The sequence below is a fragment of the Triticum urartu genome, chromosome 6A (genome assembly GCF_056163025.1).
Source record: "Triticum urartu cultivar PI428250 chromosome 6A, HENAU_Tu73, whole genome shotgun sequence".
In the NCBI taxonomy this organism is placed as follows: Eukaryota; Viridiplantae; Streptophyta; class Magnoliopsida; order Poales; family Poaceae; genus Triticum; species Triticum urartu.
This window is the reverse complement of record NC_141878.1, coordinates 573,762,520-573,783,365: the sequence shown is the minus strand read 5'-3', so window position 1 is coordinate 573,783,365 and position 20,846 is coordinate 573,762,520. Positions and strand designations below refer to the sequence as shown.

Here is a 20,846-nt window from a genome sequence, read left to right as displayed (position 1 = left end):
GTGTGTTTGGACTCAAAAAAAGAAAAAGCTAACGTATCGTTCGTGCCGGGACGTTTTCCTTCCATTGGCCCCCCGTCGCCTGACGAACGGTACGTTCAGGCCGATGATGCTCGAGATTCAACGTTCGGGCGTTATTGGGGTCCAACATTTTAATTTAATTAGGTGTATATGAAGATGGCGTTTTTAAAAGGAAAATGAAAGGGTAAGTCAGCCATGCCGATGTGTGTTTTGTGCGCACTGTCGGCGGTTGAAGATCATGCAAGGCAGGCAGCGCGGCATCACATCGTTCATACTCGTGGCGAGAATCCGATTAAAAGGAGTATATACAGTTCTCACGATGTATGGCGCCAACGTACCCTTGACAGCGACACCGACACGTATACGAGCACAAGACGCACGAGACCAGATCACACGACCGGACTCGTGGACTAAACAAGCTCCCATGCTGTTCGTTAGCGAGAAGAGAGAAGAAAAGTAGTAATTAAAAATCGTGGCCAAGAAGTCCCTCTCCAGCAGCAGTTGCCGCGACAACGTCAAAAACCGAACAAACCCGGCCGAGGATCCGGATATACCTCGCCCTCAGCCAGAGCCCAGCCACGCACGGCTAGATCGTTCGTTCAATCGTTCTAGTGGTTGACGGCTTGATGCGGCGTGGAGTCCCACACGGACTCATCATCTGGTATCACGCATTGCGGTCCGATTCGACAGCACTTGAGAATCGATTCAGATGCAGCACTGGTAAGTAACTAGGGCATCTCATCTGGTTTGATCGCCGTGGCGTGGATTCTTGCACGGGCCGGGCCGGACGGATCCGCATGCCCCTCGTCGTCTTCTCCACTCAAGCCAACAAGATTCCGAGCTTCCGAGCCGCTCCTACGCAGCACGTACGTACGTACGCATCACGCGCGCCACGGCCACCGGCGACCGGGCCGGACGAGCGGTTGGATCGGCCCCGCCTCCCCCGGAGAAAAGTAAAAACACCATCATCTCATCTATCCATCCATCTATCTACCGGTCAGTCGACGACTGCCGCCGTGTGCTCTCGGGATTTTACCGGGCGGGTAGGAGGGCGGGATAAAACGAAGGCTCGGCCGCCCGCTGCGCGCCTCTCCTCCACTCCTCCCCGATGGAGGAGGGGGAGCGGGACGACGGCTTCCTCGACGTGCTGCGGGCGCTGCGCGACGCCGCAAGGACCGTCGAGGCCGGCGAGGGCGACGGCCCGGCGCTGCGGGCGCTGCTCGCGCTCCAGGCCGCCGCCCACGACCTGCTCGCCGGTGACCCCGAGCTGCACCCGCTCTGCCGCCTGCTCGCCACCATCAGGGCCCTCTCCTGGCGCGCTTCCGAGGAGGCGGCCGGAGGCGGGGTGGTCGGGGGACTGCGGGCCCGGTGCCGGCGGTGCAAGGCGAGGCGGGGGATCGCGCGCGCGGCCGGGGGCGTCGCGGCGGAGATCCAGGCGTGGGCGGACCGCGAGCTGGCCGCGCGCCTCGTGGCCGCGCTGAGGGAGCAGGACGACGCCCGGGCGCGCGCGCTGCTGGCGGAGCTGGAGGCGCGGCTGCTGGGGGCGGGGTCAGCGGGGCGGTTCGACGCGCGGCTGCAGGACGCGGTGCTGCGGCACGGCGTGTTCCGCGCGGTGGAGGCCCGGCTCGGGGACCCCGTCGAGGTGGGCGACGGGTGCGCGGCGGCGGCGCTGGCGCTGGTGCGGTTCAACCGGGACGTGTTCGTGGGGCCGGTGCTGATGGGCCCGGCCGTGGGCGCGCTGGTGGCCGCCGCGGCGTCCCACTCCTCGCCGGCGGCCCTGCGCGCGCTCAACGGGCTGGTGGCGGCGGTCCGGACGCCGCTGGTGGACGAGCTGCACGCGCGCGGGGAGCTCCCGCGGCTGGTGGCCCTGCTCTGCGCCCCCGCCGGAGCTCTGCGCGCGCCCGCGCTGGAGCTCTGCCTCCGCGTGGCCTACTACGGCCGGCGCGAGGTGCTGGACGCGCTCCTCGCCGAGGGCCTCGTCAAGCGCCTCCTCTGCCTCCAGCGCACCGCCGCGGACGCCGACACAACGGACACAGCGGATGAGGAGGAAGAGAAGACGATGGTGGCGAGCGCGGTGTCGCGGTTTGCGGTGCAGGTGGAGGCGGGGCAGGGGCTGCGGCCGCGGGAGAAGCGCGCGGCGAAGCTGGAGATCCTCCGGCGGGTGCGGGAGGCGGCCGTGTCGCCCGCCGAGGAGGCCGGCGTGCTCACCTCGGTGCTCTGGGGCGGCACGCCGTAGCCCCCAGCTCACGCTCACACGACGCGCGCGCAAGCGTCTGACACCCGGGGCCCACCCGCCAGTCGCGCACGTAAGCCGGTTGACCGGTTGGTTGGTGTGGCCCTCTTCGCTTCTCCTTTCGTCACTTTTCATCAGTCTTTCTTTCTGTGAATAGCATAGCAACAACTACTAGAACGAACTCCAGTTGTGCAGTAGACCAGTAGATAGGGTTTTTTTTGTTGTTGAGAAAAGACCAGTAGATAGGTAGGAGCTGAGAGTAGAAGACTCCAATCCAATCCAATCCAAACCAATCCAACGGATGATGTACAAAGAGTCCAAGATTGCAACCTTATTATTTGTAGCGGTAGCGTGTAAAAAAGATGTGCAGGAATTGAAAAGAGCAGCACTCAGATGAGAAACGTGGAGGCGGTGACAGCGAGAGATAGAGCGATCATGTGGGCATGTGATTGGCGCCTCCAGGCGAGAGCGGTCGGCCGCTGGAGCCTGCGAGCACGACGTGCGATTAATTACATATTTTCTTGAATATAAAAAATACAGTACGTATTGGCTACCACCATGTGGCGAGGCCGATCTGGCGGTCTCCAGAGCGTGCTCTGCGGCCAGCGGCCTTCCTCGGCGTCGTCTGCACAAGAAGAGCTGGGGATGCAGCTCAAGCTGAGTCCCTCCGCGCCACAGGTGCGCTGGGTGAAAGGGAAAGACATCTGAAGCTCCAGTGCTCGGCTGGTTGGTAGCAGTGCAGCAGCGGCGGCAGATACCTGCGGGAAAAGGCCCAATTCCTTGGTTTCTTTCGCCTTTTGTCTTGTGATGACCCGAGTTGTCGATGGTTTCTTTTCCTCCGTCGTGATGCATCATGCATCGACGACGATCGCCTTTTGTCTTGTGATGACCCGAGTTGTCGAGTGCTGGAGACCCTTTTCCATCATTCTGCTTGGGGCAAAGGCTCGGGCCCTCGTCGCACTTCCGTTCCACACCTGCGAGCGATGCCAAAAGGCGGAAGCAGCACCAACATCAGGATCCACTGATTGTAAAAAAAAAAGAAAGAAACGAACACAGATCATGATCCACTGAACATTAACAGTAAGCACTACTTCTGCTAACTACTCCTACATTAGTATTTTTAAGCACCACTTTTACCATAATAAACAAGATCACGGAAAGCTGATGCAGCCTTTTCAGCACTATTTCTACTCCTACATAGTTTTTCAAACCTTTTACCATAAACAAGATCCAACATGAGTCCTCCTAAGCATGCCAACCAGTCCAAGAATTCTGACTGGTAGGACAGCAAAGTACACTTCTCATACAACAGCTGGTTCAGTGGACTGACAACTTCCAATCAACGGAACATGTATGTACACCATCACGAACCCATTATCTTCAACAAGCCCAATCAACACTTCCACTCACGCTTTTGTCATAATGTACACTTCTTACAGTGGCCCAGTGGCAACTAGCGTAATTTACATGAACAAAACAAAAAATTCCAATCCACAAAAATGACTGCAGCTAACAAGCCAACCAGTGATCCCCCCTTCTGCATGTAAAAGAGGGGACGGCAAAAGAATGATGTTCAACCAATGATTTTTCACAAACTTTACACCAACACGATATCGCACAACACAAGAGCACCTGTCGGTCAAACGAGCCCGTAAGAACTGCGGCGGGAGGCCATGAACAGAAAAACATCGAGATCCCCCGGCCACGACAACAGATGAAACAAGCCAGGCCAAATCGCGTGCCACGTTTTCCTTTTCCTTTCCATTCCTTTCCTTTTCTTTTCTTTTCAAGTATATGAAAGGCGCAGAGAGGTGTTGCGGTGCTCTAGCTATGTACACATCTTCCAAGGTCTTCACACGAGCGGGATGGGGCTGGGGCAATGGCTGGCTTCAGGAGATGGTATGAAGAAGGACGACGTCAGGGAGCTGGAGATCTGCGCCTTCACCCCTTGCTCCTGGGACAGCTCGTGGATGTCTCTGACAATGTCGAACACAGCTTCCGGCTGGGCCAATTTCAACGCGTTCTCCGACATCCTCTTGCGTTCCTCCGCGCCTGGACCGAACCAGCGGGCGACAAGTTCGGCCGTTTCCTTAGGGCTCTTGGAGAACACGCCCGCGCCGTTGTCCACGACATAAGGGACGTTGCCAACTTCCTGGGATGCAAGAAAACAATACTTTGTTAAGATGGTATTGTTTGATGTAGACTGCCTGCTAAGCAAAGAGAGGCGCAACTCTTGCAAGATGTAAGTTGCACGTAAAGATAAACAAACTGACCACTTTGTTTATTATACTGTACTAGCCTCAACCAGTCAAAAAGAAAAAGAATAACCATAAACATGCATAGTTATTACTGCACAAAACCAGTATCTATTCATCAGAATGAAGTTCATGAGGATTGATTCTTGGGAAGAAGTTCGCAAGACAATAACCGTAAACAAGCATGGCACTGCATCAATGGCCAACTTATACTAAATATTGACCCAAACAAATGTATTTTGTTAAGGTTCAAGGACTACATATCAGAAGATTGTTTGGAGCAGTAGCTGTCAGGTATTTCGGTTCACTGCACCGTTGCAAATACATACACTTTGAATGCTTAAATCAACATTTATAAGGTGGAAAGTGAGTGGACACAAACCTGTCCAGGTATGAAGTCATTAAGGATGATAGGAAGACCCCTAATCAAGGCTTCAGCAATGGTGCCTGGTCCAGCCTATTGAACCAAAATAACAGGAAAATAAAATTATGAGTACCACACGACCTTCAAAGGAACCAGCACGCTAACAATAGAGAAGGGTCAGTAATATATAAACCTTTGTTATAATGCAATCACAAGCCCCCATCCATTTCTCCATTTGGGTCTCGAATCCCCTAATCTTTTGTTAAACAAAACAAAAGCAGTTAACAACATATTCTCTTCATGTGGGCTACATAAGAAACAAGTTGAAGTCTTAAAGAACTGAAAAGTGTAACATTTTGTTTATACCTTTATTGGCATTTTCCATTCAAGAGCCTGCAATGAGGAGCTCAGTGTTTTGTTCCGACCACAAATGACAACAAGCTGCCCGATTGGTTTTCCGAGCTCTTTGTCAAACAATGCATCTCCAAGGGCTTTCGCGGTCTTCTTTACAGGACCCATGCCCTCTCCACCTCCCATCAGCAACACTGCCGGTAGGTCAGGATCCAATTCAAGTTCCTTCCGCAAATCATCCTGGTGAATAATTGGTTTAAAACATGCTTTAGTTCAAAAGCAAGCATTTGCATGAAGACACATCACTGTACAGCTGTACATTTGTTTGTTTCTGGAAAACATAGTAGAATCATAGGGCGACGGCCCAGAATGCTTAAAATTCTGTAGAGTAATTATACACAATGCTAGGTAGTTAATGAATAGACAAAAGACAAAGAAAAATACTACGAGTTAACTACTACATGTTTTGGAAAAACAGATACAAAATCTGAAACCAGTTGGGCAATAAATAAGTAACAACGGCCCTAAGGTTAATACCTTGACAAGGACAGCACGGCAGAATGATGGTCGAATGGGAAGACCGAACACACGGATCTGAGAACTTTTTAGGTCATCCAGTTCTGCCCTCTTGGCTACTTCCTCCGATGGGCAGTAACACCTATTCACATCAGCATGGAACCTGTATATTTTGCATTGCCAGATTTTAAGTCTATGATTGAAGTGTGTCGAAAGCAGTTAATTTTCATGAAAGAAAAAACAGTTTCCAGGTTCCCCCCTTATTTATAGCTGAACATACCATGTAGGGTGGCAAGTGTTAAGATCAGTGATGACAGTGGCGAAGACTACTCTGTTCTGCAGACCTTGCCATTTGAGTACCCATAGAGGAATGTGTTGCATGAGGGGGTGAACACTAATTATTATGTCTGGCTTGTACTTCTTCAATCCAGCCTCAACCTTCCTACAACCATAAAAAAGAAATTATTCACAAAGAAACACTACATGTAAACTCTTGATGTAGAGACAAAATCTAACATGTGGATCAATGGGCTTAGATCATAGGTTAACATCTAAGTGACACAAGCATTATTAGTAACTGTTCTGCATAGCTTGATGTATTTTTGGTGTATTCACGTCATAAAACATTGTCAGCACATATTAGCAATTACGGAGTTGAAATAGAGGGGGGAAAACCTAGAGTACAAGTTAACTGACTTTAAACTGCAAATCAGTAGGCAAGGGCTATTTTAGCCAGTATGTAAAGTTAGTGATTTCTTTGAACTTTGAAGTATGGAAACAGTAAACAGCAAAATGAAAGTTTGCATGTGCCACACTACCATTGCGGCTTATAAAATGTAGGTCATGGTTTGGGAGCAATGTTACACAAGGACAGACTGGTAACTGTGAAAGCAGTAGCACATATGCTGATCTGAACTCAAATGATGCTCAAGGGATGGCAGCAATGCAATGCCATCAATTTTAATGACCTCCTAGAATACCACAGCTACAGGGTGACACCGGCACATAGTGGGCTTTTTGATGGGTTGATGCGCATGGTACAAACTGAATTTATTAGGATGCGATCATTTCCAGTGCCCTGACAAACCCATATGCGCAGCCTGAACCAGTCCACATGGCAGGATATCTGCCCTCGGTGCAAATTTATTCAGAAAAATTCGTTCCAACAGCAAATTACATGCATTACATGCCAACAAATCCAGCAAAGATATTTTAGCATCTCTAGTCAAGACACCTGTGGGCCTTATAAAATATTAGTGTGAATGATGCTGACAACAAAACTGCTGACTCACTAGATAATCTCCGATTAGGTGAGCAATTTGCAATCCAAGGCAGCAACCAATAACAGGAAATACAGTCTACCGTGTAGACTTGATGTACAGACAAAGTCTACCGTGTGGATCATCAAACTTAGATTTTATGTTAAGTCCAAATGACACAAGCATTACGGGTAACCATTTAGCAATATTTTACGCGAAACTGCTGTATAGATGATGGATGTGTGCACGACAGTGGGACGATGGGTAACCCAGCCGCTGATATGCGCTGGATAGTATGCATGGACGGCTTGACATGTGCTGTCGTGCACAAGTCGTCCACACGTCGTCGTGTGTATAGCAGCGCTGTATTTTACGACTGTTAGCAATGATGGCATCAAAATAGAGCAGAAAAATAGGAGTACCAGTTAATTGACTTTAAACTGCAAATGGGTAGGCAACATTAAGAGGTTTGGAGTATGAAAAAATAGAAACCCAAGAAATAAAAGCTTGCATATGCACACTAACAAATAACAATGTGGTTTATAATATGTGGGTCATGGCCTGGGAGCAATGTTACACAAGGACATACTGGTAACTGTGAAAGCACATATGCTGATTTTAATTCACTTATTAAATGGCGGTCAAGGGATGGCAGCAATGCAACGCAATCAGTTTTTGTGGCCTCCCAGGATACCACAACTACAGGGTGACACCAGCACAGAGTGGGCGTTTTGATGGGTCACTGTTCTGCAGCCTGGCAAACCCATACGCGCAGCCTGAACCAGTCCACATGGCTGGATATCCGACCATGGCACAATTTTATTCAGGAAACTTAACAAGTTCAACAGCAAATTTACATGCATTACATGACAAGGAATCCAGCACAGATATTTTAGCGTCTCCAGTCAAGACAGCAGTGGTCCTTATATAAAATCATGGGCGCCATATCGTCGGGTGAGATCTGGGATTACAATATATTAGTGCGATCAAAATGCTGACAAAAGTGCCGATTCCACTATAAAAATCTGCGATTAGGTCAGCAATTTGCTATGCAACGCATCAACCAATGACGGGAAAAACAGTCTGGCGTGAATGTGAAGCCACAAATGACATCGAATTATTTATTTGTTTGTTTGTTTGTTTAATGATCTCGACGATGTGTGTGAGGAAGTCAAGCAAGAAAAACGTTGCAGGAACCGTAAAATCAAATTGCAGGAGGATCCGCGGGTGGGAGTGGGAGAGAAGAGGAGCGATCCGTACTAGGACGTACTTGGCGTAGAAGGAGGCGAGGGCGGCGAGGTAGAAGTTGTGGACCCATCGGGGCGATGTGCCGTGGAAGGCCACCTTCCAGAGCTGCACGTGCTTCACCATGAACTTGTAGGAGCTCTCCATGTTGTTGAGCGGCCAGCCGGCGTGGTCCTTGCACAGGTCCTTGACGAACACCTGCCACGAATGCCCAAATCGAAATCGAAATCGAAATCCATCAGTGCGGGCGCGGCCACTTGGATTGACAGGCAGATTGGGGGAGATTCCAAGAATTTGTTTATCTATTCACGGACGGACAGAGGGGGAGGGGAATGATTCGCGGCGGAGGGGAATGAATTACCCTGTAGTCGTCGCCGAATTCGATGCGGAAGGCGTCCTTGATGGCCTCGGCGGAGGCGCGGTGGCCGCCGCCGGTGTCGCTCATGAGGACGAGGACGTTCTTGGCGCGGTTGGCGCCGAGCTGGACGAGCTCCACGGTGCCCTCCTCCTCCTCCCAGAAGGGCTCGTCGTCGTCCTCGGGCCCGGCGAGCGAGGCGAGGGAGGCGGAGGTGGAGGCGCCCGCGGAGGAGAGCTCCCCGGCGTAGGAGAGGCTCTTGCGGAACCTGCGGCGCATCCGCTGCTGCTGGTGGTACGCCGCCACGCTCTCCAGCACCGTCTCCCGGATCGACCGCACCCGCGGCGCCGCCGTCGGCGCCTCCATCGCGCCCCGCCCCGGATCGCCGCCGGGCGAGCGAGCGGCTGGCGGCTGGGGAAAGCGTTTAAAATTGGCGAGCGGGCAGGAGGGAATGGCGGAGGGGCGGGGCGGGGCGGGGGTCCTGGCGAGCTGGCGAGGGAGGGAGGGAGGGCGGACGTGCAACTGGAATTTTTGGAGGTTGGGGACGGGACGGGACGGCGGTGGTGGTGGTGGTTGTCGCGTGTTTTGTGCGTGTGCTCGCTCTCGCTCTTTTGGTGCCTTCTGATTTGGGAATTTGGGAATTTGGGAATTGGGAGACCGAGTTGTTGTGACGGTTGGAAGAGTCCGAGGGGTTTTGGGCGAAAAAAGTGTGTCTATGTGAGAGTTGATGGTTATTTTTTTCAGATAGCTACCCGCTTATTTCAAGCGATCGTGTGTATGTGTGTGTGTGAGAGAGAGAGAGAGGTTATGATTGGTTAAGGTTAATCTTGCACGAGACTACCCTCGTTACTCCATCATGTGGGAAAGAGTTAGTGGATCGTAAACTTGCCTTACTAGACCTGGTGATTTACTTACCTGACGAATGTCTTCTTAATTTAGCAAAACTGCTTAATTTAGTTGACCTAATAAGTGCCTTATTCTTTTAGACAAAAAAGGCACCGAGTATTGGACTATGATGCTAATAATGCTCAAAACACGGGATTTAGATGAAAAGAGGAAACGATTGATGTCGCGGCACACCGAATGCTACGGGAAACGAAACAAAAACAGAAAGGTGTTTGGACATGGCGTCGGTAAAATGATAAATTTGTCTGGATAGTCAGAGCAAGGTGATGAGCAGACATGGTTTCGAGGTGGTCTCTTCTCAAAAGCTTACCTGTCGAATGAAAGCAAGGTCGTAGTAACTGGTGGTCGTTGAGCTCCTAGTTTGACTGTCCGGTGCCTGACTGGAATGGAATGAAAGAATGCCAATAGTACTAAAAACGAAGAAGAATACCTCACTGATAAGAAATAGAGCAGCACCCATTGTGCTTCCTTTGGTTTACTAGAGAGAGTAGTCAAAGGCTCTAAGTATCTTGAGGGCTTTGTGTTGGATCTGATGGTTGAGCCTCTTGTTCCTTATCTTACGAGAGTAATTCGGTGCTCATGTTTTTTGATCGCACAAAAGAAGGTGTGTCCTAGGTCGAAACTCATGGCACGATCAACAATGCCGATGTTTAGTAGGATAATCTTCGCTTGCCCTAAGAAAAAGAAGCAACAAAATCAGGGTTTACATGGTGCGCATGTTTTTTTTACCGGGGGCATTGTCTTTCCTTAATTTGCAACCCTTATTGTGCCATTTTTCTTTGTTCCTCTTCCTACAATCATTTTTGTAGGTTTTGTCTTCGAAGAGTAGTTTTCCACGCATGGATAGAATGGCCGTTATCACATCACGGTTCATGACAAAGACAATAGTCTAACTATCGAGCTACAACAATATTCGATACCACATGGCATACGTGATGAGAAACCCATGTCTCCTAAAAGCAAAACGAAGAGCTAGGATATCCGATGAAATACCTTAGGCTCGATCTACCCACTGCCAAAATCCAAAATACCCCTACGGTGTGCCCGTCAAGGCAACGATGTATATACTCCAAAATCGAGTATATGTCGAGCTAATACGCGGAAACTAAGGGAATTATCCGGCTAGGAGCTCGCATGACTCTACTTGGGATCCGCTGGTGCAGCGCAGCTCACCGGGACTTGACCGCCGTGACGTGGAATGGGATAGAGAAGAAAGGATGAGAGGAAATGGATAGGATCGAGGAGAGAGGGCGACAGCGCAGGAGAGGGGTGCTTCTTTTTTTCGTTCGAGCGAGGGGTGAGATCGAGTGAATGATTTCTGCCACTAACGTGTCTGCTGACGGGTGTGTCAAGATTTATGCTCATCATCCAACGACCGCTGGCACGTTCGGGCCAAACATAAAAGAAACTGGCATTCGGCACTTACCATTTATGAAAGAAAAAGTTAGGATATTAGGTGAAATGGCCGGGCTCGCTATATTCGCTGCCAAAATTCCAATTACCCCCCACGGCGCGGGCAACGGGTGCCCTGCAAGGCAACGATGGATATAGCCTGAAATTGAGCATATAATGTCAAGCTAATGCGGGGAAGCTACCGTGTTATCTCTTTTCCTTTTTGCGAATTATTATGTAGCTAATGTAATCGATTGCGCGCACGCACGCACGCACGCACCGGATGAAGATAGTAAAGCAAAAGCCTGCTCTAAAAGAGGCAAATATTATGTGTGCGTTTCACGCAACACGCTCCGGACCGCGTGCGACGTCGCTTGATTTCCCTGTCAAGTGTCGTCAAGAAACACATGGATAAGCCGAGGGGATTAGCGTCTGGATTATAGAGAGAAAGAAACAAGCGAGGCGTGATGAGAAATAGAGACATCGGCGAGGTGGGTCGTGCAAAAACGTAGTGGCAGGCTGCCGGATCCCGGATGCGGATGCCCGGGAGAAAGATGCTGATGGTGGAACGTGGTGGGCCATGCCACTGCCACGGAAGGCTGCGCTGCGCTGGATGGTTACTCCGCGGTCGGGTCCCCGTGGAAGGGAATTATCCCGGGAATCCGCCGGATTATTCCGCCCCGAGCCCCGCGCTGGGCCTTTGCGGCGATCGGGTCCGCGCGGCTGCCCGCTCCTGGTGGAGGTGGAGGTGGACGGCCGGCTGGACCTGGACGCGGTCGCGCTACTCCGACAGGCTGGGTGATGATGATTGGAGTCGGCTCCAAGTCTTGCCCGGGATGGAAGGTGGTGGTTGCCGTGCAAGCCTTGGCGTAGCCAGCCATTGGATATTTGGATCGTCGTACAACCCCGGAGAAAGTTGCTCATACTACCTCGGCACCGCCTGACCGCCACATTCTCGCTGCTTCTAGACCCCGGACGCCGACAACGTCGACGGACAGACCACGCCGGAGCGAGAGCAGCAACTCAGAGCATCTCCAACAGACGCCCTAAACAACGCGCACGCGGTAAACCTAGCTTTTAGCGCGCGCCGGGCGGTTTGCCGCGCTCCAGCGGCCGCGGAAAACAAGCGCGCGCCGGAACCGTTTGCGCGCGCGCGTAAGATTTGGCGCGCCGCTTCGCCACGCGCTTCTCCACACTTCCTCTTCCCCTCTTTCTCTCCCTCTTTGCCACGCGTCGCTCCAGCGCCCCGCCACCGCCGCGCCGCCGAGGAGCGCCCGGCTACCGTGGCGTCCGCCTGCGCCCCAACGGCTGCTACACCGCGGAAATACGCTCCGGCGAACTCCGGCTCGGCCTCGGCACGTACGGGACGGCGCGCGAGGCCGCCCGCGCGTACGACGCGGCGGCGTGGCGTCTAGGCCGGCCGCGCGGCCAGATGAACTTTCAAGATGTGTACACGCTCCAGCAAGCGCTCAACCTCGCCCCTCTGCCTCGTCTGAACACGGCGAAAGACTGTGCGGAGCACGCCGAGCGGCAACGCCGCCTCCTCGTCGCCCAGGAGGACGAGCGGGTCATGGCGGAGTGGCGCCAGCGCCACCCGGAGGACGTCGCCTACGAGCAGGCCTACTGGGCAAGGCGCCGCGAGGAGGACACGCGAAGGCGCCGCGAGACGCGGTTGGAAAGGCGTCAGCGAAAGACGTTGGCGAATGCGCAGTCAGACATCGTTGCAGCAGGTGGGCAGTCGTTCTTCGCGCCGAACGATGATCGGTGGCTGGACATCTGGCTAGACACCTCGGACGACACCGCCGAGAATGATAATGGTGATGATGATAGCGACTTAGAGTAGTTTCTATCTAGTTGCGCCATAGTTTATCTATGCTTTCGAACTATCTATCTAGTTGCACCGATGTAAAATACTTTTGTATCATTTTTTATTTATGCAATCTATCTCGTTTTTATTTTATCTATGCATTCGAAAATTAAAAAAAATATCGTGTGCGCGCTACATTTTTTACGCGCTGCTGGAGCGGCGCACGCGCTGCATTTTAGCGCGGCTGCTGGAACGGATGCAGCACGCCGCGCCAAACCAGACGATGAGCGCGCGCTAAAGCTGTTTTTTGCGCGTGCTGCGTTGGGCGCCTGTTGGAGATGCTCTCATTAGCGGCCATCATCATGCAACGGACGAACGAACGAGATTTACTCTTTCGGCAACGAGGCCGAAATCTGTGGACTCCCATTCCGGGTTGATTTCATGACGTGACCTAGACCGACCTAGGTCAGATCGACACTCCTTCCTTCCTTCCTTCCGGCCAACTGTGGACGTCCGCGCCTGACGCGTGCACGACCACAATCCATCCCCGCGTCCCGCATGGGGATCAGGACAGGGCCATGTCGTTCCTTTGTCGCGAGGTGTTGGAGGGAGGTCGCTCTCAAGCAAAAGTTACCCCAAGTGTACCAACAGTGCACACCATGGCGTCGCACCACCAAATTGCCGTGGTTTCGTCGGTCAACTACATCTGGCTGATTTGCCGTGGTTTCCCAGTACAAAATTTAGTGCTTGCAAAATAAATAAATTGGAGTAGATAAATCCCGAACGTTCGGAATTTAAGCATGTCATCCCTAACGTTTTCTAAAGGCAACTTTAGTTGCTGCGAGGTGGCAACTTTTGTTATTAATTAACACATGGCAACTTCGTTCCAGTTCATTTTTTTATCAGAAAATTGCCATGTTTTTCAACATCGCCTTATCTAAAGTTGCCATGAAAAGAGTTCGGATTATAGCATGCTTAAATTCCGAACGTTCGGAACTTATTGAAGTCCAAAAAGGAAAGAGGTCAACAATTATGAATTTTCTTTGAAAACAGACAACCTTCTGTTGTATTAGACTATTAGTGTATAAAAAGTTCCACCAAGAAATGACTTTCATGGTATCCTGGGTAAATTTCTTTTAGCAAAATCAACACTAGATACAGTGCAAGTTAACCTTTTGTCCTTGATTTTTTTGCACCGAAGTCAACGGAGTTTTTCCTTGGCGGTTTTTTATACGAATACAACAGAAAGTCATGTTTGTTTCCAGAAAGTTTTAGAATTTTTTGACTCTAGTATTTTCTGCGCTCAAGTCAGGGGAATTTTTTTATACAAGTACACCAGAAAATCATGTTGTTCCAACAGAAAGACATTTTATAGATATTCCAATATAGACTACATGCGGACTGAAATGAGTGAGTAAACACACCAAAACGTGTCAATATACATCCGATCCAGATAAAAGTTGGAACATCTTCTAATAGTAAATGGAGGGAGTACATCATTGTGGGTTCGAGTGGACCACGCATGTCCGATCCACCAGTCTGAATTGGAAGTCTGATGGACTGTAGAGCTTGGTAAGAAAATGAACATCAAACTGAAAAAGGTATAACATGGGAGGAAAATGGAAATGTTCGAAAATGTAAAACTGAAACCTTGTTTTTTCGGGAAATTGGAATTTAGAAGACAAACTATTGGGAAATCCCCTAGAATTATTGCCAACAATAAATAAGGAAATTCAAGAGCATAACATGTCAGAAAGATAGGCAATGTTCAAAACAACGATGAATTTTGGGGAATTTTAAAAGCGAAAGACAAACTACTCAAAAATTACCAATAAATAATGACCAATGACAAATCGAAGAAATACAGAAAGTATAAAACATTATGAACATTGGAAATATTCAGACATGAAGATTTGAAATTTTTGGAACTAGTATATAAATTATTGGAAAATCGCCAAAAAATATATATTAACCAAATAGAGAAGTTTAGTACTAAGACTTGAAATAAGAAAAGAAGGTGTTTTTTACCAGCTAGTCCTTAATGTCAGGATCCTAGTTTGAAATGCACAATCACGTATCATGTCCTTAGCTCAAATAGTTCTCCAACTAGATATGAATGTAAAATAGTTCAACACAATTACATGTAACATCATAACTGAACACAGAACATCCATGTTACCGTAATACAAATTCCATGTTATGAGGTACACGGCCAACATCTCTTCAAGAAACAGGATTAGCTAATAGCTAGCCTTATCAAGTTTGTTATCAAACAACAACAAGATAGTTTACACCGATTGACTGAGGGGGTCTGAGCGAGCTGGCACGGTCGTGAGAGAGGGAGGCCGGAGGGGGGAAGACAACAGGAATTTTGGAGGTCAGGGACGGCGGCGGCGGTGATTGTTGTGGCATGTTCTGTGCGTGTGCTCTCTCTCGCATGCAAGGTCAATCTTGCATGGGACCACCCTCATTAAGGCTGGTCATAGTGGGGAGTAACTTATATTAGTGTAATGCATATGACACTAGTCTAAGTTACTACCTTTATAGTGCAAAGTAGTGTCATAGAGGACTTCATTAATTAGCTTGTAGACTCATCTTGTCTTGGAAAGTGCTATGTTATAGTAACATATTATGTTACCACTTCTCATTAACTACATGACACATAAGCAAAAAATTTCAGAGGTGCGCTATATTACTAGCTAAGTTACTTCCACTATGACTAGGCTTAGTGGACCATAAACTTGTCTTACCAAACCCAGTGATTTATTTATTTGTTTGACCTAAGGAATGTTTTCTGGTTTCATATGACCTAACAAGTATCTTCTTCTTTTAGACGAAGGGCGCCGGAGCATCAAACTTTGATCTGGCACTAATAAAGCTTTAACCATGAGTTATTTGCAAAAAAACATGAGTTTAGACAAAAAGATAATGGGATTAATGTCGTGAAATGCCTAAGCTGTGGGATACAAATCATAAAGGTGTTTGGACGTCGCATAGGAAACGAACAATACAACTTTGTACGGGTAGTTGGAGCAAGGTGGAAAGGAGACATAGTGACTTGTTCCCAATCATACCAAGGGGAGCTCATGACACGATCAACGTCGCTGATGTTTGGTTGGTCCAATGAACTTCACTACCCCTAAGAAAAACATGCATGAAAGCCGGGGTTTACAAGGCGCACATGTTTTTTGTTTGTTTGCAGGGACATTGTATTTTCTTAAGTTGCAACCCTCATTTTGTCGCTTTTTTGTTCCTATTGTTTCGACTTAGATTACCCGTTGACTTCAGATAGATCCAATCATATCATCCACCATTATCTCATAACAATTTTTGTCATGTGTGGTCGAAATCGATGTTATCACATCACAGTTCATGACAAGAAAAATAGTTCGACTATCGAGCTACAACGATATGTGATGGCGCATGACACGCGTGGCGGGCATGCAACCCTTGTTTGTTTCCTAAAAGAAAAGCAAAGCAAGGAGGGTATTGATCAGGTGAAATACCTAGGCTTGATATGTTCACCGCATAAGTGAAGTCTGTTTTGAACCCTGAGATTGTAGAGCGTGACGCAAACAAACCCCGACGTCTAAATTCCTGAAGTCCATACCCTGTACTCATCGATCCCGGTTAATTCAGACCCTGAATCTGTTTGGCGCATTGGGAAAAAGACCATCCTGGCCGGGATCAATCGCTACTCTCACTGACTACGTCGGCCCATCTGTCAGATTAATCCTCTGTCGCCGCCGCTTGCCCAAGTGCATCAGGACGCACCGCTCCCAGCGAGGAGGTCCTCCATGAGCGGCAGCAGCACTGTGGTTTTGGACAGGAGTGCGTCTCCTTGTACACGTCTGTGGGTGTCTTCATGCCCCGAGTCGCACAATCGTGTAGACACCGTTGGCCGCCAACGCCTCCTCTTCCAGTACAGTACACCCCCAAGACAATTAAGCTGACCGATCATGCCTCTGTCATCTCGATTGATCTTTGGCCAACACAAGTGGTTCAAATGAGGTGTTAATCTATTAGTGTGTCTTACTTGAGGAGGGCGGCAGGAAAGCCAAACATGATGGTGCCGAGAGACAGCGACGACGAACAGTAGTACCACCACTCCACCAGTCCCTGCAGGTGCATGACAGACGAGTGTCGGGGAGAACTACGCACCCGCGCCATGTACGTATGAATCATACAACCGCAACAGCACGCGGCACCGAACGCTAGCTCGCAGCCCCGATGTGCTGTTGCCCTGCTGCACAAGCAAATACTGCTGCTAGTCTTGCTGCTTGCCGACGCTGGGCTTGACCTGCTGAATGAATGGCATGACGACGACGGCTAACGGGTCCAGGGAGGGGAGATCGTCGATGCCTACGGGCGTCAGATGAACTGTGGCGCCGCCCTGCTGCTGCACCCTTAACGGCCGCCCCACAGAACCAACTCCATCTGTTGCTCCTGCTCGCCACGCCGCGCCATATTGTTCATGGCACCCGTGGCGGCGGAGTCGAACTCGCCGGCGCCGCCGCTCGCCTCGAGGTTGTGCTGCCGTGAACGCAGCCGACATCCGAGCAGCTCTCGAGTCCTCCGGCGAGAATAGACTTGACGGCGTCGAGGGTGAGCAGTCTCGTCGCGATCGAGGTTGTAGACCAGCAGTGCGCTGCGGCGGAGGATGGGGAGCCGGAGCTTCTGACTGGACACGGAAGACGTGCCCCGGATGTCTGCGGTCTGTCTACTGGGAGCGGCCTGACTTGATGAGTGTGGCGGGCGACGTCCGCCGTCCTTGCAGCCGCGCACGCAACTGCTTTCAAGCGGCTTGGCGTCCCAGGAAGCTACGGTGCCACCGCGGTCTTGTGCCACAGTGGACGCATGGAAGGTGTTCGAGAAAATTTCAGAGAGGAGCAAGAAGGAGGTGTACTTGCCACATAAGCATGCAGGCCCATGCGGTCAGTGAGGAGACGAGCGATCTCCGCCGGGATTTTCCTTCCAAACATATATAGGCTGGATTCAGGGCAACAATTGACCGGGATCGAAGAGTACAGGGTATGAGCTTCAGGGATCTAGAAGTTGAGGTTTGTTTGCGTCGCGCTGTATAACCTCAGGGTTCAAAACAAACTTCACTCTCACTGCACAAATTCTAATGAAATACACCCTGCCGTGTGCCTCGCAAAGGCGGCAATGAATATATGTCGAGCTAAGTAATATAATATTCCCTCCATTCCAAATTAATTATCGCATAAATATATAGAAATGAGTGCCTCTTGAACTGAAAAATACGTCTAGATCAATAAGTAATTCTAGACTGAGGGAGTACATAAGGTTGTAACGCAATCGATTGTGCGCGCACACGGGAAGAAGCGAATCCTAGTGGAAGAAAAGAAAAGAAGAAGCAAGTCAAATCCCTGGTGTGCGATTCACGCAACACTCATCACTAGCGGCGTCTCTTGGTTTCCCTGTCAATGTCAAATCGTCACCAGCGGATGAAGAGGAATGGATAAGCCGAAGAGATTAGCATCTGGAGTGGGAATAGGAGGGCGCGATCGGGAAATATATAACCGGCGAGGTGGGTCGTGCAAAAGGATGCCCGGGAGAAAGATGCCGGGTGGAACGGAACGTGGGGGGCCATGGCAGATGACACGGTCGGGTCTCATCCCCGGGGCGAGGGAAGGGAATTATCCCAGGAATCCCGCGGATTATTCCGCCCGAGCCCCGCGCGTTCCCATGGGAACGTACGTACACGTACGTACGTGCGGCGCTGGCCGCTGGGTGGGATCGGGTCGGTCGCCCGCACGAGACCAGACCTCCCAGACCCGTGTGTGTGTCTGTCTCTGGTGGACGGCCGGCTGGACTCGACTCGGTCGCGCGCCGTCGGGCTACTCGTAGCAGTAGGGGCCAAGGAAAGGAAAAGACGGACGGGCTGGCGGGGTGATGATTGGAGTCGGCGCCAAGTCTTGCCCGGGATGGAAGGTGGTGGGTGGCGTGCAAGGCTTCGCGTAGCCATTGCAAATTGCAAGCCCGGGCAAAGACAGCTCTGCTCCTACCTCGGCACCGCCGTATCCTCGCAACCGTGCTCCGGAGCGACGGCCCGAAAACCTAGTCTTGTTAGTTTTGCATATCTATCCCTAATCTATCCTTATCCCTATCCCTATCCTTATTTATCTCTCTCTAATAATAAAGCACGGATTGACTCCGTGGGTTCACCGTCACAATACGCCTTTTTCTGTGATTTTACACTTTTAGTTTGAATAAAAATAGAAAAATAAAGTCGGGATAAGAAAACTAGGATTTGAACCATGGTTTGCCATGAAGATGCCAACATAGCAAACCAGTCTAGCTAGGCTCATGGATGTGTCTATTTGGGCGTCTGGCTCCTTAACATAAAGAATAGGAAACAAGCATACTCGGGCTGAGGGAGTTGGGTGCTTGATGGGCACGGAATGCTGGGCCGAGACGGGTGTTGCGGCCCACGGGACGGACAAGGAGCAGGTTGGAGGCTTTTTCATAATTGTTTACATATTATTAAATAGTCCCACCTTGCTATTTTACATTAGTTTTTTGTAGTTTATATACGTTCTTAGATTGTCAGACATCAAGCTGCTTCGGAAATAAAGAAAAAAATAAGGTGTGGATATTGCATGAGAAATAAAGATGGAAGGCCAAAGGGGAGGGAGAGAAAGGAAATATAGGGTCATTATGTGGTAATTAACCGGCTGGCCACTGAGATTCATGACATGCTTGATATATAAGGAAAGAAAGAGAAGAAATATACAATAAGGAAATATACGGTAATTATAGGAGGATTGAGGGAGGATCCCTACCAAATGGATAGGACGTGCGGGATTTGTAGGCGCTATATTTGGTTGGCATGAAATTTAATTTGAACCAATGACAGGCGTACTGGCCTCATTCATATCTTATGAATAAAAATGATGTGGCATTTTTTCCCTACATGCAATTCTCACTAAATTTACATTATTTTTTCTTCGGTTGCAGCAGACCCACTTATGATACTTATTAAATTTGTGCCAACTTTATAACACATTGAACGTTATGTTTGTGCATACAATCCTCACTAAATTTATATCACTTTTTTTTTACTGTTGTAACATACGGGCATATATGCTATTTTTTTTTATATAAATGGAGGTATAATATTATTTGGCCTCCCATTTGGTATGTCCATAGCGTTTCTCCATACTCAGCTAGGCTATTCTACAGATCGTCTGTCCTGGGCCGCCGGGCCTCTGCGCCGTTCGTCTGTGTTACATTCCACCAATGAAAAAAAGTGCCCTCCCAACTTGTCTGTGCGATCCGGCCCAACAAATCAGACCCACCAGCCCATTTAGGAGATGAGGCAAAAATAGTTGACCGTGATATGAATCAAACTTGCAACCTCCCCTGTTCTTTGGTGTTGATCGTTTTACCCCACAAAAAAGGTGTTGGTTGTTTTAAACTAAAGTTAAATTTGAAGATTTTTTGTGTCCTTTACGGACTGGTACTGAACTGCTACGATGTAAAATATGGATAGCACAAACACAAGGCGCAATCATTAGATTGCGCGGATGTGGCCGGGATCTCAAACGCGACTGTTCACTGGTCTGTGTATGTAGACGATTCTTCATTAGCTCCAAGCTTAGGTGGAACGTTCGCCGTGTAATGGACAGCGTGACCGACAATAAGGATAAAGAAAATAAGTGATAACAAGGATGGGGCGCTAAGAGTGATAATTTGTTTCTCCCGTTGCAACGCATGGGCACTTTTGCTAGTATACAACAAACAAACGAATTTCGGGATTGGTTTCACCCTCTTACACAGGGCTAGAGAGCATAGCATTGCAGTGCAGTTACCATTTCGCGTCACGATTGATGGCGCCGTACGTGCCACGCCGGCCGAGTCATTGCTCCTGACGATGGCCGGGTTCTCTCCGCGGGACACTGGTGCTGGTGCGTGCGTGCTTCTCGTCCTCACCGTCGAATGAGGCAGGTCAGATCAATGCTCCTTCCTTCCGGGTTCCGGCCAGGCGAGGACGAGGACGCCCTCGAACGACGCGTGCACAATCCATCCGGCTGATTAAGCCAATAAACTGAAGAGAGTGTCATGACATTGACATTGACACTGCTTTGTCGCGAGAGGATGTTCGGAGGGAGGTCGCTCTCG

At 49.9% G+C, this 20,846-nt stretch overlaps 2 protein-coding genes across 2 annotated transcripts; one reads left to right on the top strand and one right to left on the bottom strand.

The window, feature by feature from the left end:
* Positions 1 to 3,607: 3,607 nt before the first annotated feature.
* Positions 3,608 to 9,106, bottom strand: LOC125515215 (putative monogalactosyldiacylglycerol synthase 3, chloroplastic). Its single transcript, XM_048680654.2, has 8 exons — positions 8,603 to 9,106; positions 8,267 to 8,439; positions 6,018 to 6,179; positions 5,759 to 5,900; positions 5,237 to 5,461; positions 5,064 to 5,126; positions 4,889 to 4,963; positions 3,608 to 4,403 (listed from the first exon to the last, which is right to left on the bottom strand). Exons 1-8 carry the CDS (start codon positions 8,960 to 8,962, stop codon positions 4,104 to 4,106), a joined length of 1,500 nt encoding a protein of 499 aa, XP_048536611.1. The 5' UTR covers positions 8,963 to 9,106; the 3' UTR covers positions 3,608 to 4,103.
* A 1,857-nt stretch (positions 9,107 to 10,963) lies between these two features.
* Positions 10,964 to 12,737, top strand: LOC147966493 (uncharacterized). Its single transcript, XM_087530848.1, has 2 exons — positions 10,964 to 11,037; positions 12,137 to 12,737. The coding sequence occupies exons 1-2, from the start codon at positions 10,964 to 10,966 to the stop codon at positions 12,735 to 12,737; spliced, it is 675 nt and encodes a 224-aa protein (XP_087386974.1).
* The last annotated feature ends 8,109 nt before the right edge of the window (positions 12,738 to 20,846 follow it).